Source organism: Oryzias latipes, chromosome 23, assembly GCF_053564925.1.
Source record: "Oryzias latipes strain Hd-rR chromosome 23, Olatipes_Hd-rR_3.1".
NCBI lineage: Eukaryota > Metazoa > Chordata > Actinopteri > Beloniformes > Adrianichthyidae > Oryzias > Oryzias latipes.
In genome coordinates, this window is record NC_136259.1 from 18,857,169 (window position 1) to 18,881,823 (window position 24,655).

The following is a 24,655-nucleotide window of genomic DNA, read 5'->3' on the forward strand; positions in this document are numbered from 1 at the left end:
TAGCACATAATATGCTGCTGCTTTAAGAGTTTTTACAGACTGTTCCTGGTGCTGCTGGTGCTTGTCAGCTAGTTATTTCTGTATGTGAGCTAAAGAGCTGCTTGCCTGTCTGTAATGCTGTTGGCTCAGCTTTGAGTGTTGTCGCTATGGCAGCAATGCAGAGTTAGAACGGTTTTGCAGATGAGAGCTTAAACTTCAGCATAAGTCAGAGGAATTTCTGTTTACTGAACCGAATCTGTATTTTGCTGTTCTTTTGTTCAAGCCGTAGGTCTTATATCCGGTCTTATTTTTACAGCCTTGACTGCTGAATTTGGCAAGTGAGCTGTTACTTGATGGAAGCAGAGGACCTTGATTTCATGCCCTGTCTGCACACCTTTACAGATGTAGATATAGCCCCTTCTTTAGTCACGGAAGCCATTTTGGGCAATTTTCTTTTCATTACTAGCTTGATAAACAAAAATGCTTGTAAGTCTCCTTCAAATTACATGTGACAGCATGGATATAAAGGTGACACTGAGCAGTCGCAGCTAAAAGTGTGATTTGAAAAAAAGTCTGGTACTTCAGGGGGCAGATCTCATACCTTAAGGTCAAAACAATGAGAACCCATTGCCCAAACGGGCCGCCTTCACGGTTCTGTCGCCACCGAGCCGGCTGCTTGCTTAAAGTGCAGCAGACAGACAGACACAAAGTCATTGTCACGGCTTGAAGCACAGCTCCACACATGCATAAGCAGTCATGCTTGGTTAGGCGGCATTAGCTTTTGTCAGGAAACATCTTGGAAATTGGCGTCAGACCGTGAACTAACGGGGATTGTAGTGAAATCTGACGCACACTGTGGAGATCCATAAGATGTGTTCACATTAGTATTTTGCTTCGACTATTAAACTCAACATTTAGCACTCAGAATTGTCCATTGAACATCCTCTGGGTGTCTGTAAGGACTTTTCTTTTGGCAGCTTTTAACTGTCTGTCTGTTTGCATGAGCTTTGTTAGCCTGTGTATTCTGCGTCAAGTCCATGTATGTTTGTCTGGCAGGGCGCGCACCGTTTGGTAGTACAGAGGCCAGATGTGATGTACTGGTGCACTGATCAACTGTGACAGGTCCTGCCAAGCCCCTCTCCTCTCTCTGTCTCCTCTACTTCGTTTTAGTCTCCTAACACTGCCTCTCTCCCCCCTCCTCTCTCATGACTACTCTAATTGTGCTCATTCTGACAGATTACTGGACCAGTGGTGTGTACCTGCAGAAGTCATGGGACACGAATGTCGTCACTTGCTCCCATGTTTTACTCCACTTTTTTTTCTCATTTTTGATCTTCTTTTCAGCTTGAAGGGCGAAGTCAGCTTTTTCCTGTGTCTCATCTTCTCTTTTCAGCTTTCAGTCTTTTTTTTTCTTTTTATCAATTTTCTCACTTGTGCAGAGTCTGATGTAAACCCAAGTGGGGAGAGACCTCCATGCCTCTGACTCACAGTTACTCCCACTCAGAAACACTTGTGTTTGGATGCGTTTTTGTGTGGACATGCTTCAACAGACAGTTGTTGGTGTGGCTCTCTTTGTGTATGGAAAAGTGCAGGCATGGTCAAAGCAGGGTTAAGGACAGAACCAAACTACAGATTTTTATATAAGCTACTTCACTGGCTGAGGTTTAAGTTCCTTCACATCTTTCAACACTTGTTTAAGGCCTCCCCACTTCACCCCTGTTATCTGGTGTCTCTGGAGAGGTTTGTTTAATCATGTCTACTGCCAGAGACATCTATCCCACCTAATGGTTTTTATGCTCATAATTGATGTTTAATAGCAAAAGCTTGTCTAAGTTGGAATTTTCTGCTCAAGTTTAAAAGTCTGACTCAAATGACAAATCCCAACATTTATGACTGATTTAGTAGTAGAGGGTTTTCTTTAGTCTTTTAGTATTTTTGAGCATTTAAGAACTTTTTTCCCCCCCAAAGACAAAAAGACATTTATTATTTCAATACAAAGATTGTTGTCTGGACAGAACACCATCTACACCTTCATCCAATCAATATATTTTGACTTATATTATTTGCTTTGCAGTTTGTTTGCGCAAAAAATGAATTGGCTAATTCATGTCAATGATTTAAGATTATTTCCAAAGGCACATGTTTAAAGACTTTTTCCAAACTCTCAGTTTTAGATGTGTTCAAAAATGTACACCAGTTCCATTTAAAAACGTGTCTGATCAGAATAAACACAATGTAGGATGTTGGTTTTCACTAGAGTAACAATGTTACTTAATGATTACTGATATATTTAGGTTGACAGACTTGAATGTTTTTTTCCCCCCATTCATTTGTGACTCATAACTTAAATACCCAGTCCAATCATCTGTTGATCTATGTATAAGTATTCCTAGTGGCCTTGTAATTAGGATTATGCCATTTTTAGTCCAAATCAACAAACCTGTCATCGTTTAGGACAGGGGTGGGCAAATATTTTGACTTCCGGGCTACATTGGTTCTAAAATTGGATAGAAGGGCCGGACCAGGAGCAGATGCGTGGAGTGAGAAAGAAATAACATGGAATCTGGATGAAAACATTTAGATTGAAAATTACGTTTTAAAACAGAACATTTTAGAGTTTTTAGGTTAAAACTTTTCTCATTTTAGAGCCAATTGCACCAATGGCTTGATGAACCTCATGTAAAACTTAGAGAAACGCTGTATTCATGCAGGGCCACAAGAACTCTTTTTCTTTAAACTTCTTTTATTGTAAAGCCCTATAATAAAGTTTCATTATTTCATGATCCTTTTAATAAAATAAATAACACTTTTTATGAAATAAAAATGAACTTTTCTGTGATTTTCAAAGGCAAAAAGTCTGATATACTGATATCTATCTGATATATTAAAAAAAATAAAAATAAATAGTGGATCCTCTCCCGTCCCGCTAAGGCTTAGACTAGAGTGCTGCAGCTCCTCAAACGTCTCACAGTTTGCTGTGAGTTTGCGCTAAAACTGAGCAGCTCTGTCCTGAACGTCTGTTTCTCATCCAGTAATAATGGAAAAAAAGCAAATTTCTGTCTTCTGCTGCAGCTACGCATACATCTGAGTTCCCTCGTTTATTGCAGGAGGTACGTTCTAAAAATAACCGTGATCGGTGAAATCCACGGATTCTGATTACAGACGTTTATGGCAGTAAAACTCCTCACTGCTTAAATCCACTTTTCTCAGGCAGACGTGAACATTTTGACCCTTTTCTCTTGTTTAAATTCTCAAACCTTCATAGAAATTAGGTCCAGGATCTTAGAATGAAAACAAAGATCTGGGGCCTCATTTATAAACGTTGCGTACGCACAAAAGAAGGCGTACGCCACTCTCTACTCAATAGTTGAGATTTATAAAAAGCAAACTTGACGGGAAAATGTGCGGTCCTTCACGCAAGCTCTGACCCAGGCGTACGCACAAAAACGGGTGAAAGGAGAAACGGCGACGCCGTCGGCAGATGGAAGAAACACGTGAAAGTGAAAATGACAATACTGCCTCTCATAAATAACATGAAGACTTCACAAAGCAAGTCTTACAATTAACAGCCTACACGAACACCCGTTGGACCGATCAGCAGTGAAACAAACAAAAAAAAAATCAAACGAAAATTACAACAGAAATTCAAATGAACACATATTTGCAAAAAGAAAAGTGAAATATTTTCTGCAATATTGGCATGTTGTGCAATTCATCCTCATAAATAATATATTTAACAGAACGAAATAATGTACAAAACTGATATTCCCGTCAATGTGTCCGTCTGGCGGAGCAGATATAGGTGCAATCAGACAGACAGATGGATAGATAGAGAGAGATGCATTAATTGTCCACTAGGGAAAGTTGTTTTCATAGTAAAACATTTCTTCATAAACTACAGAATTATGGTATTCATGCATATGCCTTTAGTTTGTTTTATTTTTGATGAAACAATGTATGGCGTATGTCTCGACCATTCAGAAAGCAACAAGAAATTACATTTGCGCTGAACAATTTCCCATTTCCACGTCGATTATTCCCGACATCTGTAGCTTGTCAGATGTAATTAAATGGAGGGAAATAAAATGCCCCATCACAATGCGTAATGACGCACAATGGCTGATCTTGCGCTCTTAGAAGATGTGGCAAATGGAAGAATTTGGAGTGAACGCATCTTTAGACAGCAAGGAGACTTGTTGGCAAACGAGGACGAGTGGCTTATGAGCCGGTTCCGACTTCCTCTGCGGGCTTTTGGGGGTGTGTCACCCGGTGCATCTGGCTCGTCGGTGTCCCCCTGCGCCTCAGTCACCACTCCACTTAAAAGGGATTCCCCAATTATTGCCGCCAGTCTCTCATCAGGAGGGGTCAGCTCCGGTGTCCCCCCCCCACACCCGTGGCAGACACGGGTGGGTGTGTGTGTGTGGAGGTGGGGGTGGGGGGGTCAGCGCTAGACGTTTTTTTGCCTCGACTTTGATGTTCGACCTTTTCTTTTTTATTTCGGCCACGGTCCGAGGATGTGAGGCTGCAGCATTTTCGGCGTCTGCCGCCGTCTGCCACTCATGTGCCTTTTTGGCATTAGTAATGCCCACACTGTGCCCTCCAAACAACAGTATTCTCCTCTTTTCCACCTCGCCAACGATAACTTCTACTTCACATTGAGTGAAGTTACGTTTTTTTGATTTTCTCTCCGTGTTTGGCATGGTTTCGCAATCAATGAATATTCATTTGTGGGCGTTTCATGGACTATTTATGGGCAACTATAGGCGTGTCACGAGGCCGCAAAAGCTGCGCAGCATTTAGAATTGGTTGTGATTTATTAAGAGAAAGATGCGTAGGATGTGCGTGCGCACGGTTTTATAACTCCGAATATTTCTGTGCGTACGCACGTCCTATGTTTCATCCGTACGCCACTTCTGACGCAAATCCTACGCAAAGTTTTATAAATGAGGCCCCTGATCGATCATAGATTTCTGTAGATCTGAATAGCTCCACGTTTCTGTACAGGAGACACGGCACAGAGGAGATTGATTGACGGGGTCTCCAGCCAATCAGGACACAGAACAGGGTGTGCTGTTTAAAAAAGCAGCATAATTGCTCTAAAAGAACGAGTTAAACCAGGAAAGATGAACTGCGACTTAAAAAGGGAAGACTGTCTTCTGCTCCATTTAACAGATTTTAGAGGCTTTCAGGTTGGAGCACAGACTGCAGAAGGGGGGAATAAAATGTCACGTTCTTGATCGTGTGGCCAGATAAAAAAAAAAAAAAAAAAACATGGGTCTCTGATATTGTTCAGTGGGCCAGACCAAACATGGAGGTGGGGCCAGATCCAGTCCGTGGGCTGTAGTTTGCCCATCCCTGCTCTAAGACGTATTTTCTATGATTTTTATTTTTTAATTTATTGGAGTTTTCTTTTTCTCATGATGGAGGATATAAAACAATTAGGCTCAAAATTGCTTTTCGGAGTATTCCTTTATTCAAATTGTGAATCAAGAGCAGACGGTCGGTGGGCCACAAGCTCCCTGTTCTGCTCCATTCTTATGCATCCACTTGCAGACAAACGGATCCATGTACGTCTTTGTTTTTCCTCGTCCGAGCTGGCGTCTGGCTCAAAAACAAAAATTGGATATAGCTCTATTGCTCGCCATTTGTGTTACACCAGCAAAGTTAGATTGGGGTTGTGAGGTGATGAACGCTAGCAGGAGAGCATGTAGACAGATGGATGATGGGAAACGGGGAAGTTCCGCCCACAACTCATTGGTAAATTTCTAATGAACTACTGCTGCTCTGCAGAAACTATGTCCTAGACAATGACAAAGTTTTTTGTATTTGGACTAAAAATGGCATTATCCTTATAAAAGACCACTGGAAATGCTTTTGTAGTAGATCAAAATATGATTGGAGAGGGCCTTTAATACCACAGATGTCGCCAGCATCACCTAAATAACAAACTTTATTTGAACTCTTTGACACATTGCTAACATAAAGTGGTTGTTGATTGTGTAAGCACTTCACTACTGTAAAGTGTTGCATATCAGTGCAAGGCCGCTTTTATCCACTTCAGAATCTACTGGAGTTGCGTTAATGCTTGAAGAGTAGTGGAAAGAATCTGATTTAATGGGAATCTGTTTATAATGAATCAAATATCAGTTCAGTGCTGCCTGATGGTAGTGCAGAGTCACTTCTGCTCTGCTTCCTGCCATACGTTTTTTTATTGAGTACAGGCAACATTAAAGTTGATGCTGTGGTGAATACACGCCTCCTTTCTTCATCTTGATGGCGCCCTCCTCCTCCTCTCTGGCTCAATCCTCTAAAGGCATCTACAGTTTATGCTTGCACGTTTGAGCCGTGCTGTTCAGCATTACTGTAGTAAATGTTGACTGTCGAAGACTCCCACTTTACTGTTTTATCAAAAACTAATGTCCTCTGTCTGGGACACGGCGTTTTTCTCCCAAAAGAAAGGTTACACACTTAAACAACACTCTGTCAGCTAAATGCAAAACTAAGGCCTACTACTGTACGCTCCCCCAGGATCCTAGCCAAACATCAGAAACTGACAGCTTCCTGACTCATGATTTCACTCTTGATGTTCCAAAAGTTGAAAATGCTTCAAGCGGTAGCATCCACACATTTGCAGCCCAAAGCCTGCAGCTGTGCGACACTGAACAACCCAGTGTGCACCATGCCTCTACAATAGTCAAAGATGATTCTTGAGGTTTAACTGTTAATTTGGAATGAAGGGAGTTCACCCCAAATAGAACAAAACTCCCCCGGAGGATAGAAGGTGCAAACTGTTGTTGTTTAGTTGTGGTTGAGACATCAGAAACCAGAAAGTCTCTCCTCTATATGTAACAGAAGTGGAGCTGCACAAGAACATGAAGGATGTAAAGGGATTGTCTGGCTGCAGTAACACAATGTTGCAGAGAATGTTAGTTTATCGGGAGAGCACATGTAAAAATCAGTAGTTAAATGAAATGGGTTTAATCAAATTCTTTTTTTTTTTTTTTTTTTTTTTTTTTTATACAATAATCAAGGTGAAACAGTCTTATTGATCAAAGGAAAGTACCTTGTTTAACAATTTGCAGATTCTTAGAGTTGCAGCAACTGATGATGACCTGGTCGATTTACAATAAAAACTCTCATTTTTGCCACATTTTAAACAGGTTCTGGTTTGTCCACACCATTAAACATGTTAGTTTTTGTTCTCTTACACATATCACCCATCATATCAGGCATGTATTTTTTAACTATTAAAAAAAGCTAATTTCATATATTTTTTTCCAATCTAATGTTGGTAGGTAGATATTACTTTTAATTAAAATAACAAAAACACTTTTGTCTCTTCCTAAAATAATAGAGCAAAATCTGTATTTTACAAGCAAGTTTTGGTCTCCCCATGCCAGTCCCCAGTCAGGGTTGTGTCAGGAAGGCCATCCAGTGTAAAAATCTCTGCCAAATAACCATCCTTGACTGCAGAAGCTTACATTTTTATAATTTCACTTTATATTCCATCATGGCTATCTAGATAATGGATTTGTAAGGCTGTTTACATTCCCACCACTATCTGAAAAGTAGGTATAGTCAAACATTTGCAAATGGACCATAGAAATACAATCCTCAGAGAATCAAAGCCTACATGCTAGACAACAATCGACGTAATTTTGGAGAACCCTCTCCATTTGATTTATTTTTCATTATTATTATTATTATTATTTTCTCAGTAAATATGGGGTGACAATGGTTGCAGCATCAACTTTTCTGATGCCGGAACAAATGTCTTCAAAATGAGATGCTGCTTTTCTGTTTTTATGACTCAGGGAGGAAATGATAGTTGTCATGGATGCTACAACAAGTTTCATGCGACAGCCTTATATGTTGTGTGTTCACATATGGAGATCTGAAACTGCAAAATGACTTAGATAATGATTGGTATGTCCTGGAAGGTATTGACTTTCTTTGTGAGAAATGGGTTAATCCAATACTTCACTAGATTATCCTGTCATGTCATGTAGAAGTTCTTAGCATTCACAAAATTGGATGGTTATTGGATATTGGCTGTCCATTTTAATGGGTTCAGTGTAAGAAAAGAATGAGGTTTTGATTGTAGTTTGAAGCCTTACATTATCCTAATTCCCAACAAGGTCAAAGGAAAGTTCTTTGTCTGTTGGGACGCAAAATTCCAAGGACAAAGTTTTGTCATTGAAATGAGGCCGTCTGCAATCTCAGTGAAGCCTGTCTCCTGCAAAATTTGTCAAGAAGACCTTAATTGAGCCATAAACTCCTACACATGCTGACACATCCATTTCTCCCCCTGTGTGTTCTCTTCACATCCATTCGCCCAGCTGTGTGGCACACCTGGCATCTCTGAACAACTGGGGAGTCATTAAAAATGAATGAAAAGCATTGAAGAGGGAAGGAAATGAGGATTTATTCCAAGCCCGTGTGCTCATTTCGAAGACTCCTGTTTGTACGATAGATAATGATGGTGTTCATTGAAGAGGGCAGCAAGGGTGTTGAGCACTTTGGTATTGTCATTTATAGCAGTTTTCCTCTCGACACCTGTAGTTAAATTTCTGACGGTGTCCTCGTCATTAGACGTACTGTTTTCACGCACGTGTCACTCGCGTGTATTTATTTGTTCATTCTGGAAGCAACGCTAAACCTCAGCCTTCTTTGAAAATGCAAATAAGTTCTATTTGTGGCCTTCCCCCTGTTAGACAGCGGGAGACGGTGTGTGCTGCTGAGCGTGTACCTGCGCAGCACAGACTGCCATTTTTCCATTGTGTCTGTTTAACACAGGTGTCTTTGCCTCTGCGTGTACTTGGTAAGTGTTAATTTTAATATTTTCGGAGAAATATGTCAGCTACAGGGGAGCGCTGTGCTTGAAGGTGTTTGTGTGCACATCAGAGTGTGTGGATGTTTGTCAGACCAAAATATTTCTCAGAACTCCATGGCAAGTCTTTCCCTTGGGACTGAGATGCAAGACAAACCTAAATGTGTACTTTTTTTTTCAGATTTGAATGTGACTGTTGTCTTTTTTTATTTTTAATTAAGGATATTGACTTCTTCAGCAGATTAATTTAGCAGTAAAACTTTGAATTCCTAATGTGAATAACTTTAACATTTTTTTTATCCCCCCCCATTCCTCCTTCCTCTTCAATTGTATTCAGGAGAAAAACAAGGACAAAGACAAGCGATTCCGGCCGCTCTATGACATCCCATACATGTTTGAGGCCCGCGAATTCCTCAGAAAGAAGCTCATCGGTAAAAAGGTAAGAATCATTGACCAACTTTGAAAACTCTCAAATTCTTGTTTTTGTATAGTTTGATTTGTTTTTTTTTCTTCCTCCAATCACCTCTCTCAAAGGAAATTAATGGTCTTGGCCCCCAATAAGGCTATATAAATGCTCCCTAAACCTCTAGCTGCCTTCACAGAAAGCCAAATGTGTTTTTGAGCTGGATAAGTCCTTCCCTCTGTCTCTGAATGAATACCAAGTACCCCTGGTATGCCCAGGGGCTCGGTGCTGGCCTGGACGCACCCTTTAAACAAGCAGTGTTGATTTCCTCCTCTTGTGTCTATTGATCTACTGTGTCTGAACACCTGAGGGGGGGTTGTTCTCCTATTAACTTGCCTCTGACCCAGCAGAGCCTTCCACTAAACTAAGCTGTGCTCTAGACAAATATCAGAGATTTGACCTTACATATATTATTGTTTTGAACTTGCTTTGATGAAATTCACCTCCTTTAAGCTTAAGTGAATGGGAGCAATATTTGTGATGATGTGATGCTGTTCTTTGCAGCAGTTTTGTAGATACCGGCTGTATTCTTTCTGCAGCTTGTTGACATCTTTTGGTGCAGAGGAATTATGTTTCAAGCATGTGGGATGGTTGTAGAAATGTACAGTTGAACAGTGCCAACCTGTGTTGATGTAAAGCTTAGAGACTCTTATAAAAGTATAAGAAAGTAATGTTATTTCTAGAGATTCGGAAGGAAAGAAAAAAATATTTGATTTAAGAAGATGGCATAATACTTCTGTTGGTCTGTGAATGTATGAAGCTACTTCACAGATCTCTACAAGACCATGTTGCCCTTCATCTGGATTCAAAATGCCTCTTTGTTTTTTGTATTTTTATAACTACACAATAGATTTGAAAAAAGAAAAACAATCCAAAAAATATGCACCCACTCAAAACCAAAACCCAAAAGAAATCCTCCTGGCGCTCTGTATGGGAGTGAGAATCATATTTCTGTCCCAGCCTTTCATCAGAGTCATCTTAATCATCCTCATTAATGTTTTTTTAATGATAGAAAATTCAGCCCAGAGCTGGCTTTCAGCAAGTGAAGCCTGAACACGTCTCCTGTTTATTTGTAGTGTTTGGAAATAATGAGTACCTGTGTAATGGGAATAGAGGAGCTACAGCCTTGCTGAGCTGTGAAAAGAGAAGAACGGTGTGATAATGGTGGGTTCTTGCATCATATGGAAGCATATGAGTGTAGAAACTTGCTAATAACATTTTTGGCTCATGTTAAAGCCTAATAGTGGTGCTGTATGGGCGTTTGTAGGTCTTGTATAAAACTGTGTGTAAACGCTGTTTGCATTTTGTTGTCTAACCAGTTGTTTAAAGACATACTAGAGAACTGTCTACAGAAAACATAATATGTCAATATTAATAGAATTTGGTGAATCTAGAAAGATTATAAAGCTTAAGTGATTTTGTCCTGTACTGGAGCTTGAAAGTAAAGGCTGCTTTTTGTTCTTGATCCCGTTGGGGACATCATTGTGTATGCACCACAAGTAGCCAATTCCTTGATTGGCTACATCTTTATACTCGATTGGGTCAGAAGGCCTGTTTACATGGTGCATCAGAATTTGTCTTGCACAATGTAATCACTCTAGAGTCCAATTGGAGGGTTAATCACATAGAGGTTCTTGAGCACAGCTTCGACAGTGGATTGTTTTTTTTTTGAGGGTATGAATGAGTTTTGCACAAAGATTGCTGCTTTACCCTGGTGATGATTGTTAACTTCATAGGGGTGTAACATTTCATATAATAATTTGTGGTTAATGATACTATTCATAGTCGACATTGGTTTATGTTGAATGATCTGATTCAATCCGGTTCGGTGACCTATAGTCGATCCAGGACTTCTTTAGCCAAAACTTCAACCAGTGTGACTCGCAGATAAAAACCTTGGCACTGAACAGTGCAGGTGAAGGTTTCCAGATTCCTTGAATTTCTTGCAAGATAATGTGTAAATTAAATGTGTACAAACAGGTAAACGGAAATTATTGTCAAAACAATTCACATTTTATTTTCATAAAGTTCAGCCCACTGTTGATTTTCCACACAAACTGAACCTATTAGAACATTCCACAACACTGTATGGCCACGTCTTTGCAAAATTTAAAGTGTTTCGCCTCTTTGGACTGTAATGATAGCTTCGTCATTTTTTGGAGCTTAGCTTGATGAATTGGAGAGCTTTTTGTAGCTAGCTTTTTTTTTTTTTTTTTTTTTTAAATCACAATTTGTACAACAGGTTTACAACGATTAGCACGACATAAAAAAAGCATTTCATCAAGTGTGTTGTTCGCTGTGATGGTACGTAGTTGTAGTGCTGAGTATCACCAGTAATTTCCAGAATCTATTCGATTTCCCCGGAGCCTGGATAGACTATGCACTTTTTTTCCGTCTCGAATGTTTCAAGCCATTTGATTCATTTTAATTTTGAATTTACCGGTACATGGTTTACAGATTTAGACATGGCATAGAAGTACCGGTAAGCGCTTAGAAGATTTCCAGTATCAATTTAATTGGCTTATTTCATTATGAAAAGTTTGTATACTTCTATTGGCCAAGTTGCCTCAGAGAGCTCAGTCTGGTTGGATCGTAGGAATATAAATCAATTCATCAAGTAGGTCGATAAATCGTTGCACCCCTTGTACTTTGCTATTATTTTAGTTTTTTTGTAGAAGCAACTGATTTAAAAACACCCTAGATTCACCTTGTGACTTGTAGATAAACCATGTCTGTACATTTGTGTTTTTCAAACGCAAAGGCAGTTTCTTTGCGTCTCGTGTGTTTTATTAAGTAATTTAATCTGCTGTATGGAAATGATACTCATGAAATAAAAAGAAGTGCCCTCACTTTTGCTCGGCACTGTATAGATTACATACACCATTATGTTGCCCCCACATTTGATTAATATTGAACACCGATCTCCCATGTGTGCGCTTATCGGCTCTTTGATGTGAGTTAGGTTTAGGTGGAGAGCCTCCCGCCCATTTTAAAGCAGCACCGCTTCCTCCCTCCTCAAGCAGTAAAATCAATAACTACAGTGATCAGGAATGCTGCTTTGCTCATCGTTCTTTGTTGCTAGAATAAAAGTTAGTGTTTTACTCTTAAAAATAATTGCAAAGTTAAAAAAACTAAGTTTTAGCTGCCTTGGCAACCAGAAAGGTCTCGTTGAATAAGGTTAATCAGACTTTCTGAGGCTGAATATTTTTTTCTCTTTTCCAGTTGAAAATTAAGCCCTTGAAGACTTTTATCAAACTGTTCAATAATACCTTGGCCATTGTTTAATAGTCAAGCTGGATGCCTGGATATGCTCTAGTGTATATGTTGCACTCAAACAATGGCAGCTTTGTCAACCCACTTACAGTTGCATCATATTTCTGAGCCGCCATCTCTGCAGAGACGGATCTGGACCAGTACATATAAATGAACCCTACATGGACTCAAAGTTTCTGCCAAAAAGAAAAGCATTCAAGTAGAAATTTTGTCTGCCTTATTAGCTGTTTTGATTGAGCTTTTGCAGGAAGCCTTTCCACAAGCTTGAGGAGTGTTATGGGAATGTTTTTGACCACTCTTCCAGGAAGCCCTTCTGGGAGGTCAGACGCTGATGTTGAATGAGAAGATCTGGTCTTTTCTCCAATTAATCCCAAATGACATTTGTGCCAGCCCATTTCTCCTTCCTAAACTCTCATTTATGTCATAGTAGACCTTGTTTTGTGCAGTAATGTGCTGTAATTGTGGAAAAGGGCTACCTCCACCCTTTACCTTAAACTTTATTTAAAATCTTCTGAAGTGTTGGTGGTCGTTTGTACCAAAAGACCAAGCCAGGTTCTGATTTTTAAAGGTCTTTAGTGATCCACTCTGGTCTCTAATGGCATTCCAGTTGCATATGTTTAGCTTTCTGTTGTCTTTCTGTAAAACATGTTGTAAGAGCAATAAGATATAAAAATGGTTTAGTTCTTGGATATTAACTGCTGCATATTTGTAAACATGACATTGTTTTGGAGGGCTGCAGTATATCTCAATAGCTCCGTCTGTCTTTCAGCAATAGTAATTCAGCTGGTAGGTCTCTTTACAAACGACTCAAGTTGCACATTGGTGGTTTTGTCCTTTCTCAGTGTTGCTCAATGTCTGTCTCGTTTCTTCGATAAAAACATCCCCACCCTCGCTGAAACGGCAGAGCAGGCATGGTGACATAATCCCAAAAAGCTTGATTTGGCTAACTTTATAAGTAGTGCTTCTTGTGTGCTTGGGTCTCAGTCTCAGCAAAAAAAAAACGTCAAATGGAAATGTTGCATTAAGCCACTTATCAGGGTTGAGCACATTCGGATAATCCTACATGCTCAAAGTGGCTCCTGTTATACAGCTGCTTGTGTAGAACTGTTGGCAGTAGTTTCCCCTTCTCATCGGTGCGCGTATGAGGAAGCATCTGATGCACAATATGCTACTTGATATATTCTTAGAGTTGATTTCAAAGAATGCTTGAGGTGCATATTCAAGAAGATGCAAAGTGGTTAGACTTGAGTTTAGCAAAATATTACATGTGAATGCAAAGTGGGGCTTCCTCTAGGTCCTCCCAACACTGATGTCCCGGTATTAGACTATTTTTTGTCTTTAAATGGTAGCTTGGCTCTTCTTTCTTTCTGTCTTTTTTTTTTTTTGCATTTGTCTGGTTCAAGCTGGATAAGGAGCAAGGCTAGTTGTCTCCTGTTGCTATAGCAACAGATGAGCATGACATGGAGCTTAGCTTGATGAATTGGAGAGCTTTTATGTAGCTAGCTCCATTTTAAAATCACAATTTGCACGACAACAGGTTTACAATGATTAGCACGGCAAAAAGCAATGAAACGACAACACAAATAATTTGTTTTTGCGGGAAATTCCAAAATCTTTAAACACAAATTCATTTTGCTGAAAGGAAATCCGCTTTAGTAGCTTGGCTTCAATAGAAGGTGCAGAAAGCTGTTTCTGTTGGGGGGGAGAAAAAAAAAACTATTTCCATCGAGATTTTTTAGAGCTTGCAGGCTTTCATTGTGTTCCTGTCTGGAAAACTACTCGTGTCAAGTCCATTCTGGGCGATGACTGTAAATCGTGACATGGCACCAGATACTCTTTGTGTCATAGCTTCACACAGTTTTCTGTGAAAGCGTCATCAATACCAAAGAAAGAATTGTCCTCATTACTCATACGAACACATTACACTCATGTTTCTTTTGGCAAAGTTAACCCAATACTCCCATCCTGCTTGTCGCCTTGGCAGAACAAACACATTTAGTCTCACACTTTGCCTCTGTTGTTATCACTCCCCCACTTTCTGATCCATCCACCGCCTCTCCCTCTCTTTTTCCCTCTCCTCCGAGGGGTTCATGTTGATGGATTTGCCTTATCAGAAGATATGTTAGATGGCCTGTGGAAATTAGGCCTGGGACTCTGTTAATCTAGCACTGCTGGTCAAAGTTTATAATCTGTCATCACCTTGACTAACGGGGTTTAAATCTTCTCAGCAGATCTGCTGTTTTTCAGTTGTTCATTTTTCCCCGTGTCAGTTCCCCTCGTCCTAATCTTGCCATCTCGCTTCACTCTTCCTGTTTTAAATGGCTTCGTCTCACTTTTTTCCACATCACTCTTTGCTCTTTCATCCATGGCTCTAGATACAGAACAAACAACTGTTCTAAATGGATTCATGTTTTTCTCCTCATTTAAATGGCTTTGTTTCACTGAGGTTGAGTGCACATTACAGTAAGGCAGCACTGTGTGAGGATAATAGAATGGTTATTGGATGGGTAATGAGAGCAATGGTAAGTTGCTTACTGACTGGACACGGTAGATGCGAACCCCTGCAGTTATGGGCTGATATGAGCTTTCTCCAGTTGAACAGTTACACACTTGAACAATACACAGTTTGGGGGACATTGAATTCGTAGCATGTCTGGATGTGCTGCACCATTCAAATGTATTTATTCTGTATCCAAAAGAAGTATTTCATTTCTTTTATTAATATATTTGGATTTTAAATCTTTAGGAACTTTTCCAAGAGATTTAAATACACACTCCAATGAAAATCATGTTTTTTAACATGGCTTTGACATTTTTCCAATTGAGGACATAACAAAGTGATCAGCAAACAGCAAAAATAGCACGCAAAATCCTCCAGGATCCCTCTAATGTTCTGTCTCCTGAGTTTGAGGATCCAGAACATAAGACTCTACTGCCCAGGCTGCAGAACACCTTTGTCCCCGGGGCAATCCAGCTGCTAAATGCTGACATACAATCAATCTAATCAGTACACGCTATTCCGCTGAACATTCTCGCACAGTAGTCACTTTCTGATATTTATTCTGCCTCTCTTCTAACATAGGAATTATGGTGTTGCTTATTAAAGTTTTAATGCAATGTCAATCACAGGCTACTGTCTGCACCTTGGAATCAATTGCCCCTCGAGAAAAATTTCAAACGTCTAATGAACTACTGCAGCTCTGCAGAAACTGTCCTAGAAAATGATGCAGCATTTTTAGTTTGACTAAAAATGACATAATCATAATGAATGCTTTTAAAATGGCGCAACAGATGATTGCAGTGTGTCTAACTGAATATAATTGGACTTGCAGATGGACTTGAACAACATAAGTAGAACAAATAGCCTGGATGCATTCAAGTTCTTTAGTTTAGGGATGCAATCAGCTTGTGTTCACCTATGAGAACCATCAGTTTTATGTTTTGGTTTGGAATCTTATCACCAGCATGCTTCTGCAGTGCTTTGGTGGTGTTCATGTCTCTGCTGCATCCTGAAAAAGGGATGCCAACATTTGAGATGAAAAAACAAAAAAAACAAAAAATGGAAATGAGACGAATTATTACCATAATGAAAAGCCCTCCTAATGTTCCTTCCCCTCCCCACAGTCTTTTGTAAAATGATAGATTCTCCTGGTGCCGAACAACAGTCCAAATTTGAGCTCTGGCAGCGTCTCGTCTCCTTCTCACAGCGCCATCTCCTCAACTTGTCTAATGACAGGCTGCCATTGTTTCTTCATGTTCCTATAACGGGCTCATCCGAAGTTTCTGTCTTAATCGAGTGTGCTCTATGATGCTTATAGAGCCTGACTCCTGTCTTCATTTATCCTCCCTGGCACGTTTGTCTGACATGGCCGGTGTGCGGCTTCTGAAACAGTTGATAGTGTGCAGCATTCTGGCTGCCTCCTCGCCGCTGGGGCCGTCTTCCTGTTTCTGGCCTACAAAGGAGGCTTTCCCTGTCACATGCCTGCAGATATATGCACATGCACACAGCTGAGTGACAAAATTGCATCTTCTGGGTTGAATGACCGGAGTCTATCCCGCAGTAGCAGTGCTGAGATGGCACAGTGTGGGGTCATTTGGGTTCTATCAGTCGTGTGTGTGTGTGTTGTCCCAAACACCCACAGTGTGTTAATACTGCTCCTCTGGGGAGTTCTATACTGCTGTTTGATGTGATTCACAGTGACTGGGTGACCTTGAGAAGTGGGACAAACAAAGGGACCCAAATACACACACACACACACACACACACACACACACACACACACACACACACACACACACACACGCAAAGAACACTCCGCCTAACAATTATTACTGTAACTTATGCTGCCTTTACTCTCTTGACTCCTTTTTGTGTTCCTTTTTTGACCCCGCAGGTCAATGTGACAGTCGACTACATCAGAGCAGCTACAGGTCCAGGGGAAAGCACGCCTGCCTTCTCAGAACGCACCTGTGCCACAGTCACAATCGGTGGCATGTAAGTAATAGCTGAATGTTTCACCCTCATCTTTCACACACACAGTGGTACCCCGATGGTGGTAGAGCCATTCTGACCACTACGAGCCACGTGAAGTTCAATGTCTTGCCCCAGGACACTTTGACAAATAGGTGGGCAGAACAGGAATTGAACCTGGAATCAAATGTTGGCCACTGTTCAGCTGCTAGATCGTAGTCTCATATGAGTAGGTGTTAAGGTTGGGTTTTAGAAATTCACCTTTAATTGATCTGCATTAACAATAAGCCTTATTGATTATTAAATTCCACGGCTTACTTTTAAAATGCCATTACGCTTAATTTTTGTGGTACGGACACCTCATTAATAGAAGCATTGACAAAAGACATTATAGAAAGGTAAGAATAAGGTGAGCTAATCCTATATGGAATCACAGCTATCTAAAAGAGCTTCCTTTTTTTGAAAACGATCATCAGTGAAAGCAATTATTTTTAATCTAGGAGCAGTGCTTTGAAGATATTCATTTCAGACGTTTTGATGCCTTTTAACCGTCCCCAGATATAAATGCTCTTCGCTAGTTTGAAATTAATCAAAACAAAAAAGGAGCTTTATTACCACCTGGCCCAGAATTAAGCTTTAGAAGTCTGTTTTTATTCAAAAGCTACAATTATCTCCTGTTATAATATTCTTTTATTACTAAAGTCACAAAGCTGTTTCTCATGCACACATGGGGAGACAGAGACCCAATTCCATCATCACACCAGCTGTTCAGTATCTGATGGTACTTGTCTGCACAAAGGTCAGGATCTGGCCCTGTAAACATTCAATTACAACCCTGTCTATAGCATCCTCTTCGATTCTCAGATAACAGTAGATGTTGCCTGTGTGAATGCCGAAGCCATGGACTGAGGCGGTCGGTAGAATGAATCGTTTTTGACCCTGTATAACCTTGTCTTATCGTACGCTATGTGTAATAAATTTTTCCATGTGGTTCAAGTGTCTGTACACTCGATGTGTTTGGGCAAGAAAGTTCTTAGAGACTCGGCAGCTTTAGTTTTTTGCAGGTTTCTATTGATATCCTTTGCAAGACATGTTTTGATTAGGACTTAAGACAGGTTTTTACAAGTTTAGAACACATTTTTAACTGCAAATATCAATAAAGAAATTTAAAAAAAAGAACACTGAATTTAAAATAGATTCTTAATGACAACTAAAACAAATTCAGAACATTTTGAAGATGCTAAGAAAAATTTGCTTCTGCCTTGAAAAAAATGAAGTTTCCTTAAGAAATTTTAAAAATTTAGCTTGTATTTTCCATCTTCTGTGGGCATGATTACTGTGTTCTTAGTTTCTTATGCACCCATTTTATTTCTCCCATACATACTTAAACATTTGTTTATGGAACTTTAATGCCTGGGGTAAATTTGTATTAAAAAGACCCTAATAAGGGTTTTAAGGACTAAACAGTAATTCGAAGACAAAAAACATTTGGTACAATCATTGACTGTGTATGAGAATTGGACTGAGTGAAGTTGTTCAAGTTATAAACGGACAAATCGGGAGCTTCAACAAAAGTACTGGGTGCCACCTTTTCAACATTTGATAGATTTGGTGTCGCCTGTCTTGAAGTGGTAGGGGTTACGGACTTTCAACGCGCTCACTCCTGATTGGTGAGAAAAGTTGCCATAGAAGTGTTGCCTTAAACAGACTCGGACCAATAACTGCTCACTGACGACGTCCGGCTCTTTGTTTCATTGGAACTGGAATTGAGCCATTTTCTGTGGGTGATCTCACATTAATGACCAGTCAATGGGAACAATGTTTTCTTTTTGTGTGTGTCTTTCTTTACCTCTCAACAAGTGTTGAAATGACCTCCTTCTTCTCCCAGAAACATAGCAGAAGCTCTTGTCAGTAAAGGCCTCGCCACAGTCATCAGATACAGACAGGATGACGACCAGCGCTCCTCCCACTATGATGAGCTGCTCGCCGCAGAAGCCCGGTGAGGAAAACACAAAGCACTTGCACATGCCTCTTTCATCTTTTATATAAACTTGCACAACTACATACATCCATTAATGAAGGAAAGCTCTCCGTTTGCCAAACTGCAAATTTTAATATTAAACTCGACAAATGTACCTCTAAGGTAACAGAGGAGAAGCACCTTGAGGCTCTGAGAATGTACAGAATATTTTGTAGCTAGGCCATCATTAGCTGTGGCATATCAGTCATTTCTGAATTTTCATCTCGTTTCTTTTAAATATTTACCCATTCATGCACTGGTGCTCCTATCCATCTTTTTCTTCTCCCTCCTTTTTTTTTTTTGTATTCTTGGGCTCAAATACACATTCCCAGGCACTGGACGCTAAATCATGGGCTCTCTTTACACAGCCCCTATGAATATAATTATATGGATGTGCAGGAGAGAGATTTAGTACAAGCTTTATGACTCTGCCATAGATTAAGATCTGCTTGCTGTAGGTAGAACAGATGCAGTCACAACCCCTTTTTATAGGATTAACTCTTTCTCTCCCCCTTTTCTATTTCCCAAAACACTGTCGGTGGCTACCTGCCCTCTTTTTCTCTCCTGCCTTTCCACTCCAGCTATCCTTCCTGCTTTCAACATTTGCCCTTGTTTCTGCAACTTGGCTGTTTTCACTTTTGTCCTTCTTTGGCCTTGCTCCTCTGGGTCTTCTCTTTTCCTATTTCTTTTTCACTCTTCCCCTTCTCTTTTTGCCGCTCTCTGTCCCACGTGGGGTCCTATTAGAGCTGATGAGAGGCTTCTGTCTTTAGCCTTGGTTATATTTTTAGTTTCCATCACACAAAGCCAGTGGCCCACAGCCTTCTAGGACCCCAAGCTCTTCAACAGGCAATCTGCACGGGCCTTTTCTTCTTTTCATAAATGCTCATTTTCTGGACCAAGGACCAAGCTCTCATGTTAAACGGCATTTTGAGAAATGATCATTTCTATTTTCGTTAAGTGAGAGTAAAACTTCATATCCACGCATAGCTTTTTCAAATGTTTCTTCAACAACTGAAATTGGCACACTTGCCCTTAGCCTAATGTAAGGGTAGTGGTTTTTCACTTAAAGGCATTGGACACTTAAATGTCTCGAACGTGAAAATCTAGTTTAATAATCTGCTTAAGGAAATATTGGGTTTTTCAGTGTGTTTAATGTCTTTGTAACATTTCTGTCATGATGGATTTGATGTTTTTGCTGCACTGCTAATCTTAAGTTGGGGGTGTGAGGGGCTGTAAGCTAGCGGGACAGTGTGTAAACAAAATCAGCATTTGTCAAAATACCTGTGGATAGGTGGTGTCTTCAATTGGGGTGCAGGGAAAAATCGATTTGGCGACGTGTCCCAATATTTCATTTGGCGAAACTTTAATCGATTTAAAATGCTGTCAGGGGAATATTTATTTATTTGAGCGTCCTTCAGCGTCTCAGTCTTTTTTTTTTTTTTTTTTTTCTACCTAAACCTTCGACCGTTAGTTGGCAGCAAAGCACACAGCTCTACACCGCACCAAAACAAGAACATCTTGGGATAATTAGCTGGTGTTAAATGTTCAGTCCAGCCTCACATTTTTTGTTATGAGACAACTTGGTTTTTGCTTGGGGTGGGTACCGGACCGAAACTTGGATTGTGGTGCTTAGTATTGGGCTCCAGACGAGAACGAGTGACACTTGACATGTATCGCAATATATCCTATCGCCAGACTTTTGCCAATACACCCGTAGTCTTTCCAAGGCATCACTTTCCATCTATCTGGCCCAACTGTGAAAGGATGGCCCTCAAACTCGGCGATCACTAGTCATCTTCATCTGCTTTGGCCCTTAAGGCTTTTTAAAGTAGCTTTCACCAGCAGCCGCTCCTTAGCCACCTCTAAAGGAAGTGCTCATCTCTCTTCATATGTCATTTAACACAAGTTGTCCTCCATTATGGTTCCTCAGCCACCATGAAAACTTTTCATCTCTGCAACAGATTTCCTTCCAATGGTTGCCTAGGGAAACTTCAAAAATGAACTTTTTCAAAAGAAATCCCTGCTACATGTTTACGATGTGTATGAAAACTGTGTTTTGAAATGTGCCTATATGTTTGACTGTTCAAATTTAGGGCCATCAAGAACGGGAAAGGGTTGCACAGCAAGAAGGAGGTACCCATTCACAGAGTGGCTGATATCTCTGGGGTATGTTTTTTTTCCTTTTCCTTCTTTTTTAATGTGCATTTTCACGTTATCCTACACAGTGGCATGAATAAAAGGTTTAACAGGATGTGGATAAAAGGATAAGCATCGATGTGCACTAAGCTAACATGCATTGACTATAATTAGAATAAAATCTTTTTTAAATGTGGACTCATTTACATATCCCCACCAAAACTCTTAAGAACATGTAAAGCCAGTAATTCTCTAAAGGCAAGACCATAATTGTTTACTCATCCCTACAAATGGCCTCTAAAAATAAACAGCATTAATAAAAACATCAGCGTTGCTAGGTCTTGGTTTATTTACGTGTGCCCAGGGGCTTGATTGAGGCATCATTTGACTAATGAAGCCTTATTGGAAGCCCCCATGGCATGAACATTAGCGTGGGAAAAACCATTAAATCTTGCAGTAATGGTACACATTCTTTTCAGACACAATTTGTTTGTATCATCCAGGAAAGTGGTTTTAAAAATTGTGATGTCTTTTTCTTTGCTGCATTTTTCTTTAGTCAACTCTCTTTATAAAACCATATGAATCCATATTTCTCATTTTATCCATAAAAGCCTCTAGAGCGAACCTTTATTCCGCTAACACACTTCAAATGATTTGTTATCAACCTCTGACGCTTTCTGTCTTTCTGTCCCCACAACGAGAAATGCTAGCAAGCCATTTCCCCGACCAAAAATAATCAATATTCATTTCTTTTATTCCACCAGCCAGAGTCTGCCGCGGTAAAAAATAAATAAAAATAAACGGAAGACGGGCTTTATCGCCTGAACTCTCTTGTAACACCTGAACCTGTAGACGCCAGAGGACTTGGAATTAAATCCGACACTGCATGCGTCAGCTCTGTAAATGACTGCGTTAACTTGATGCGTTCGCCTCTGCTCAGACGCTCTGCTTTGTCCCTCAAGTTATCAACCCATTTACAGAGCACCTGAGGCCCTAACAGGTTAAACTTTTTAGACACCAATAAGGCTTTATTATCCAGCTAATGGGTCCAAGCATGCTCTTCATAAATGCCCTTGGATGTTTTCTTACTGTCATCAGCATAACCTCCTCGAGTCTCATTGTGTCAGCGGCAGAGATAAATGATTAAAGCCTGTAAATATAATTATGACAGGGAATTGTTGTGCTGACAAAGCAGCTCTGGGTTTTCATTAGAGGTTTTAGTGTGTTTCATACTTATAAACATCTCCCCAACTTAATTGGCTAAACTGACCACATTCATTGTGCTGCAGTGGCTTGGGAGTGATTACAGAGCGTGGTGTGGGGTGCACTCAATAATTAATGAACTTTAATAACGGTGAGACAAAGGGATACTAGGAACCTTTAATTTCAAATGAGGACCTGTGCATCTCTGGTTCAAAAATGGTCGCATTTAGCCAGCGAAGGCTATGGAGGGGTGGTGTACGCATTATGATGCACCGTGGCTTAGCAATGACATGCCTGACAGCACTTTGTAAGCCCATTTGCAGTTGTTTTTATAAGCACCGCCCTGTCAGTAGGGGTCAGGTCACTGCCATTATGCAGCACAGACTCCCTGTCTTAGCATTTCTGTCAGTCTTCAGTAAAACGTGCGTCATTCCTCGTCTCCGATTGTTGCCAAATACTGGCGGTAGGCGGGCATGAGCACAAAAACACAAACCAGTTGTTTGGCAAAGCCGGCGTAATGATATCTGTAATAAAAAGACCAAAATGGCAACATTTTTACACCATCCCCAATGTGTCCCTCTTCTGTGGTGGATCCCCACACACGGCCATGCACAGGCACACCCCTCCCCACTTGGAAACGCATATTCCCGTACGTCAGCATCCTTTGGTGGGAAACGTTTGTTGAAACGGATTATAAAAGTTGAGTGGGATGCTGTCACAAATAGAGCCGCGATAGGTTTATAAACATATAGTGTAGGAGATGTACAGAGGTGGTGGGAGGAGGGTGGATAAAGCACTTGACTCACCTCAAGCCTCTAAAGGTTACATAATGAAGTCCTCTTATTTTCTGATGTCTCTTCCTTTTTTTCTCCCCCCTTCCCTGAACTAAGTTAGACTGCGCTGCCCACACACATTGCAGGTGCAGTACATGTTTGTGTGAACGAGAGTGTCATCTCCCACTCAAGAGGTTATTTTGGATTCCAGTAGGTGGAGTTCAGGTGGTGCATCTTACGGCTAAAGCACACACTCTTTACCCACAGACTCGAGCCTTTCAAGCCTCAAGGATGACGTCCTTTTTGGGATGTTTCTAGTCTAATTTTTGTTGTGCTTTTATCTCATGATTATTAATTTTGATATAAATCCACAGCATCAAGCAAACAAATGTTTTTGTTCCAGCTAGCCTTGTCTGACCCATTGTGCCTACTTCCCGGTCCACACTGCCTCACACAAACACAACACGGGCTCATGACTCACCGTGTTGTGCCTACATTCTCCTGCCTGGAGTAGGCTCAAATAATTTATTTTTTAAAATCGTTTATGAATCTTCCCTTGCTGCTGATACAGTGCGCTGATGCACTATCCCTGCCCGAATACACGGGATTTATCGCCACTTGTAATTTTGGCCCAAGTACACCGATAAGTTAGTGACTCACTCCTGCAGTCGGAGATTGAAGCAGGAAGGGAGAGAATTATTTTTGATTACTTGTGGTTCCAGACGTGTCGCTGAGAGGGTGAGGCAGGCTTTATTATGTCAAACCCAGATATAAAGATGTCTGGAGGAAACTCACTGCTTCCTTGTCAAACACTTTTCTGTTTGTCAACAATATTGTTGACAGTTTCCTTGTTATTGTTTTTTTCATTTTTATAAATTTCATAGAAATAAATTATCCTTTTTGTGTTGTCAGGTATAAAAAAAACTTTTTTTACTTTTAAAAAATGAGATCAGATCTATTTGGAAGAAATTGATCTTTTCTTTGTTCTGTTGGTCCTAGGAAACACAAAAAGCCAAGCAGTTCCTGCCCTTCCTGCAGAGGGCAGGCCGGTCAGAAGCAGTGGTGGAACACGTCTTCAGCGGCTCCCGGCTAAAGTTGTACATGCCCAAAGAAACCTGTCTCATCACATTCCTCCTGGCTGGTGCGTATGCTTTCCCCTCCTGATGGAAAGGCCCATCTGCTTAGCTTCCATGTGCTGCTTTCATGGCAAAAGTACTACTTCTGTATTTGAAAGTTACACCAAGGAGCGAGTCTATGCAGCAGCTTGTGCCAACAGTATGTGCCATGTTGGAAATCTACTCTGGAGTTAAGAGTTCAGCGACCCCCTCACACACTTCCCAGCAGCCAATTCAGAGACAGCAAGGTTAAAGGAGGGTATGGGTGCCACCCCTGTTGGCATGAGGCATGTGTCTCCTTTAACCTTACCTTTCGCTCTCTGGCTTTCTGCCAGCTGGGATAGATGTGGTTCTAACACCTTACATGGGAAAGTTAGAGTCTGACTTCTTTT

At 40.6% G+C, this 24,655-nt stretch overlaps 1 protein-coding gene across 2 annotated transcripts in view; it reads left to right on the forward strand.

The window, feature by feature from the left end:
- snd1 (staphylococcal nuclease and tudor domain containing 1) overlaps positions 1-24,655 on the forward strand; it is a 154,671-nt gene that overhangs the window by 20,008 nt on the left and 110,008 nt on the right. For both annotated transcript variants that reach the window (XM_023952284.2, XM_078941681.1), the window contains exons 11-15: positions 9,147-9,248; positions 16,940-17,040; positions 18,905-19,015; positions 21,130-21,202; positions 24,148-24,289. In XM_023952284.2, the coding sequence (XP_023808052.1) occupies positions 9,147-9,248; positions 16,940-17,040; positions 18,905-19,015; positions 21,130-21,202; positions 24,148-24,289 (529 nt within the window). The remainder of the gene's footprint in view (positions 1-9,146; positions 9,249-16,939; positions 17,041-18,904; positions 19,016-21,129; positions 21,203-24,147; positions 24,290-24,655) is intronic.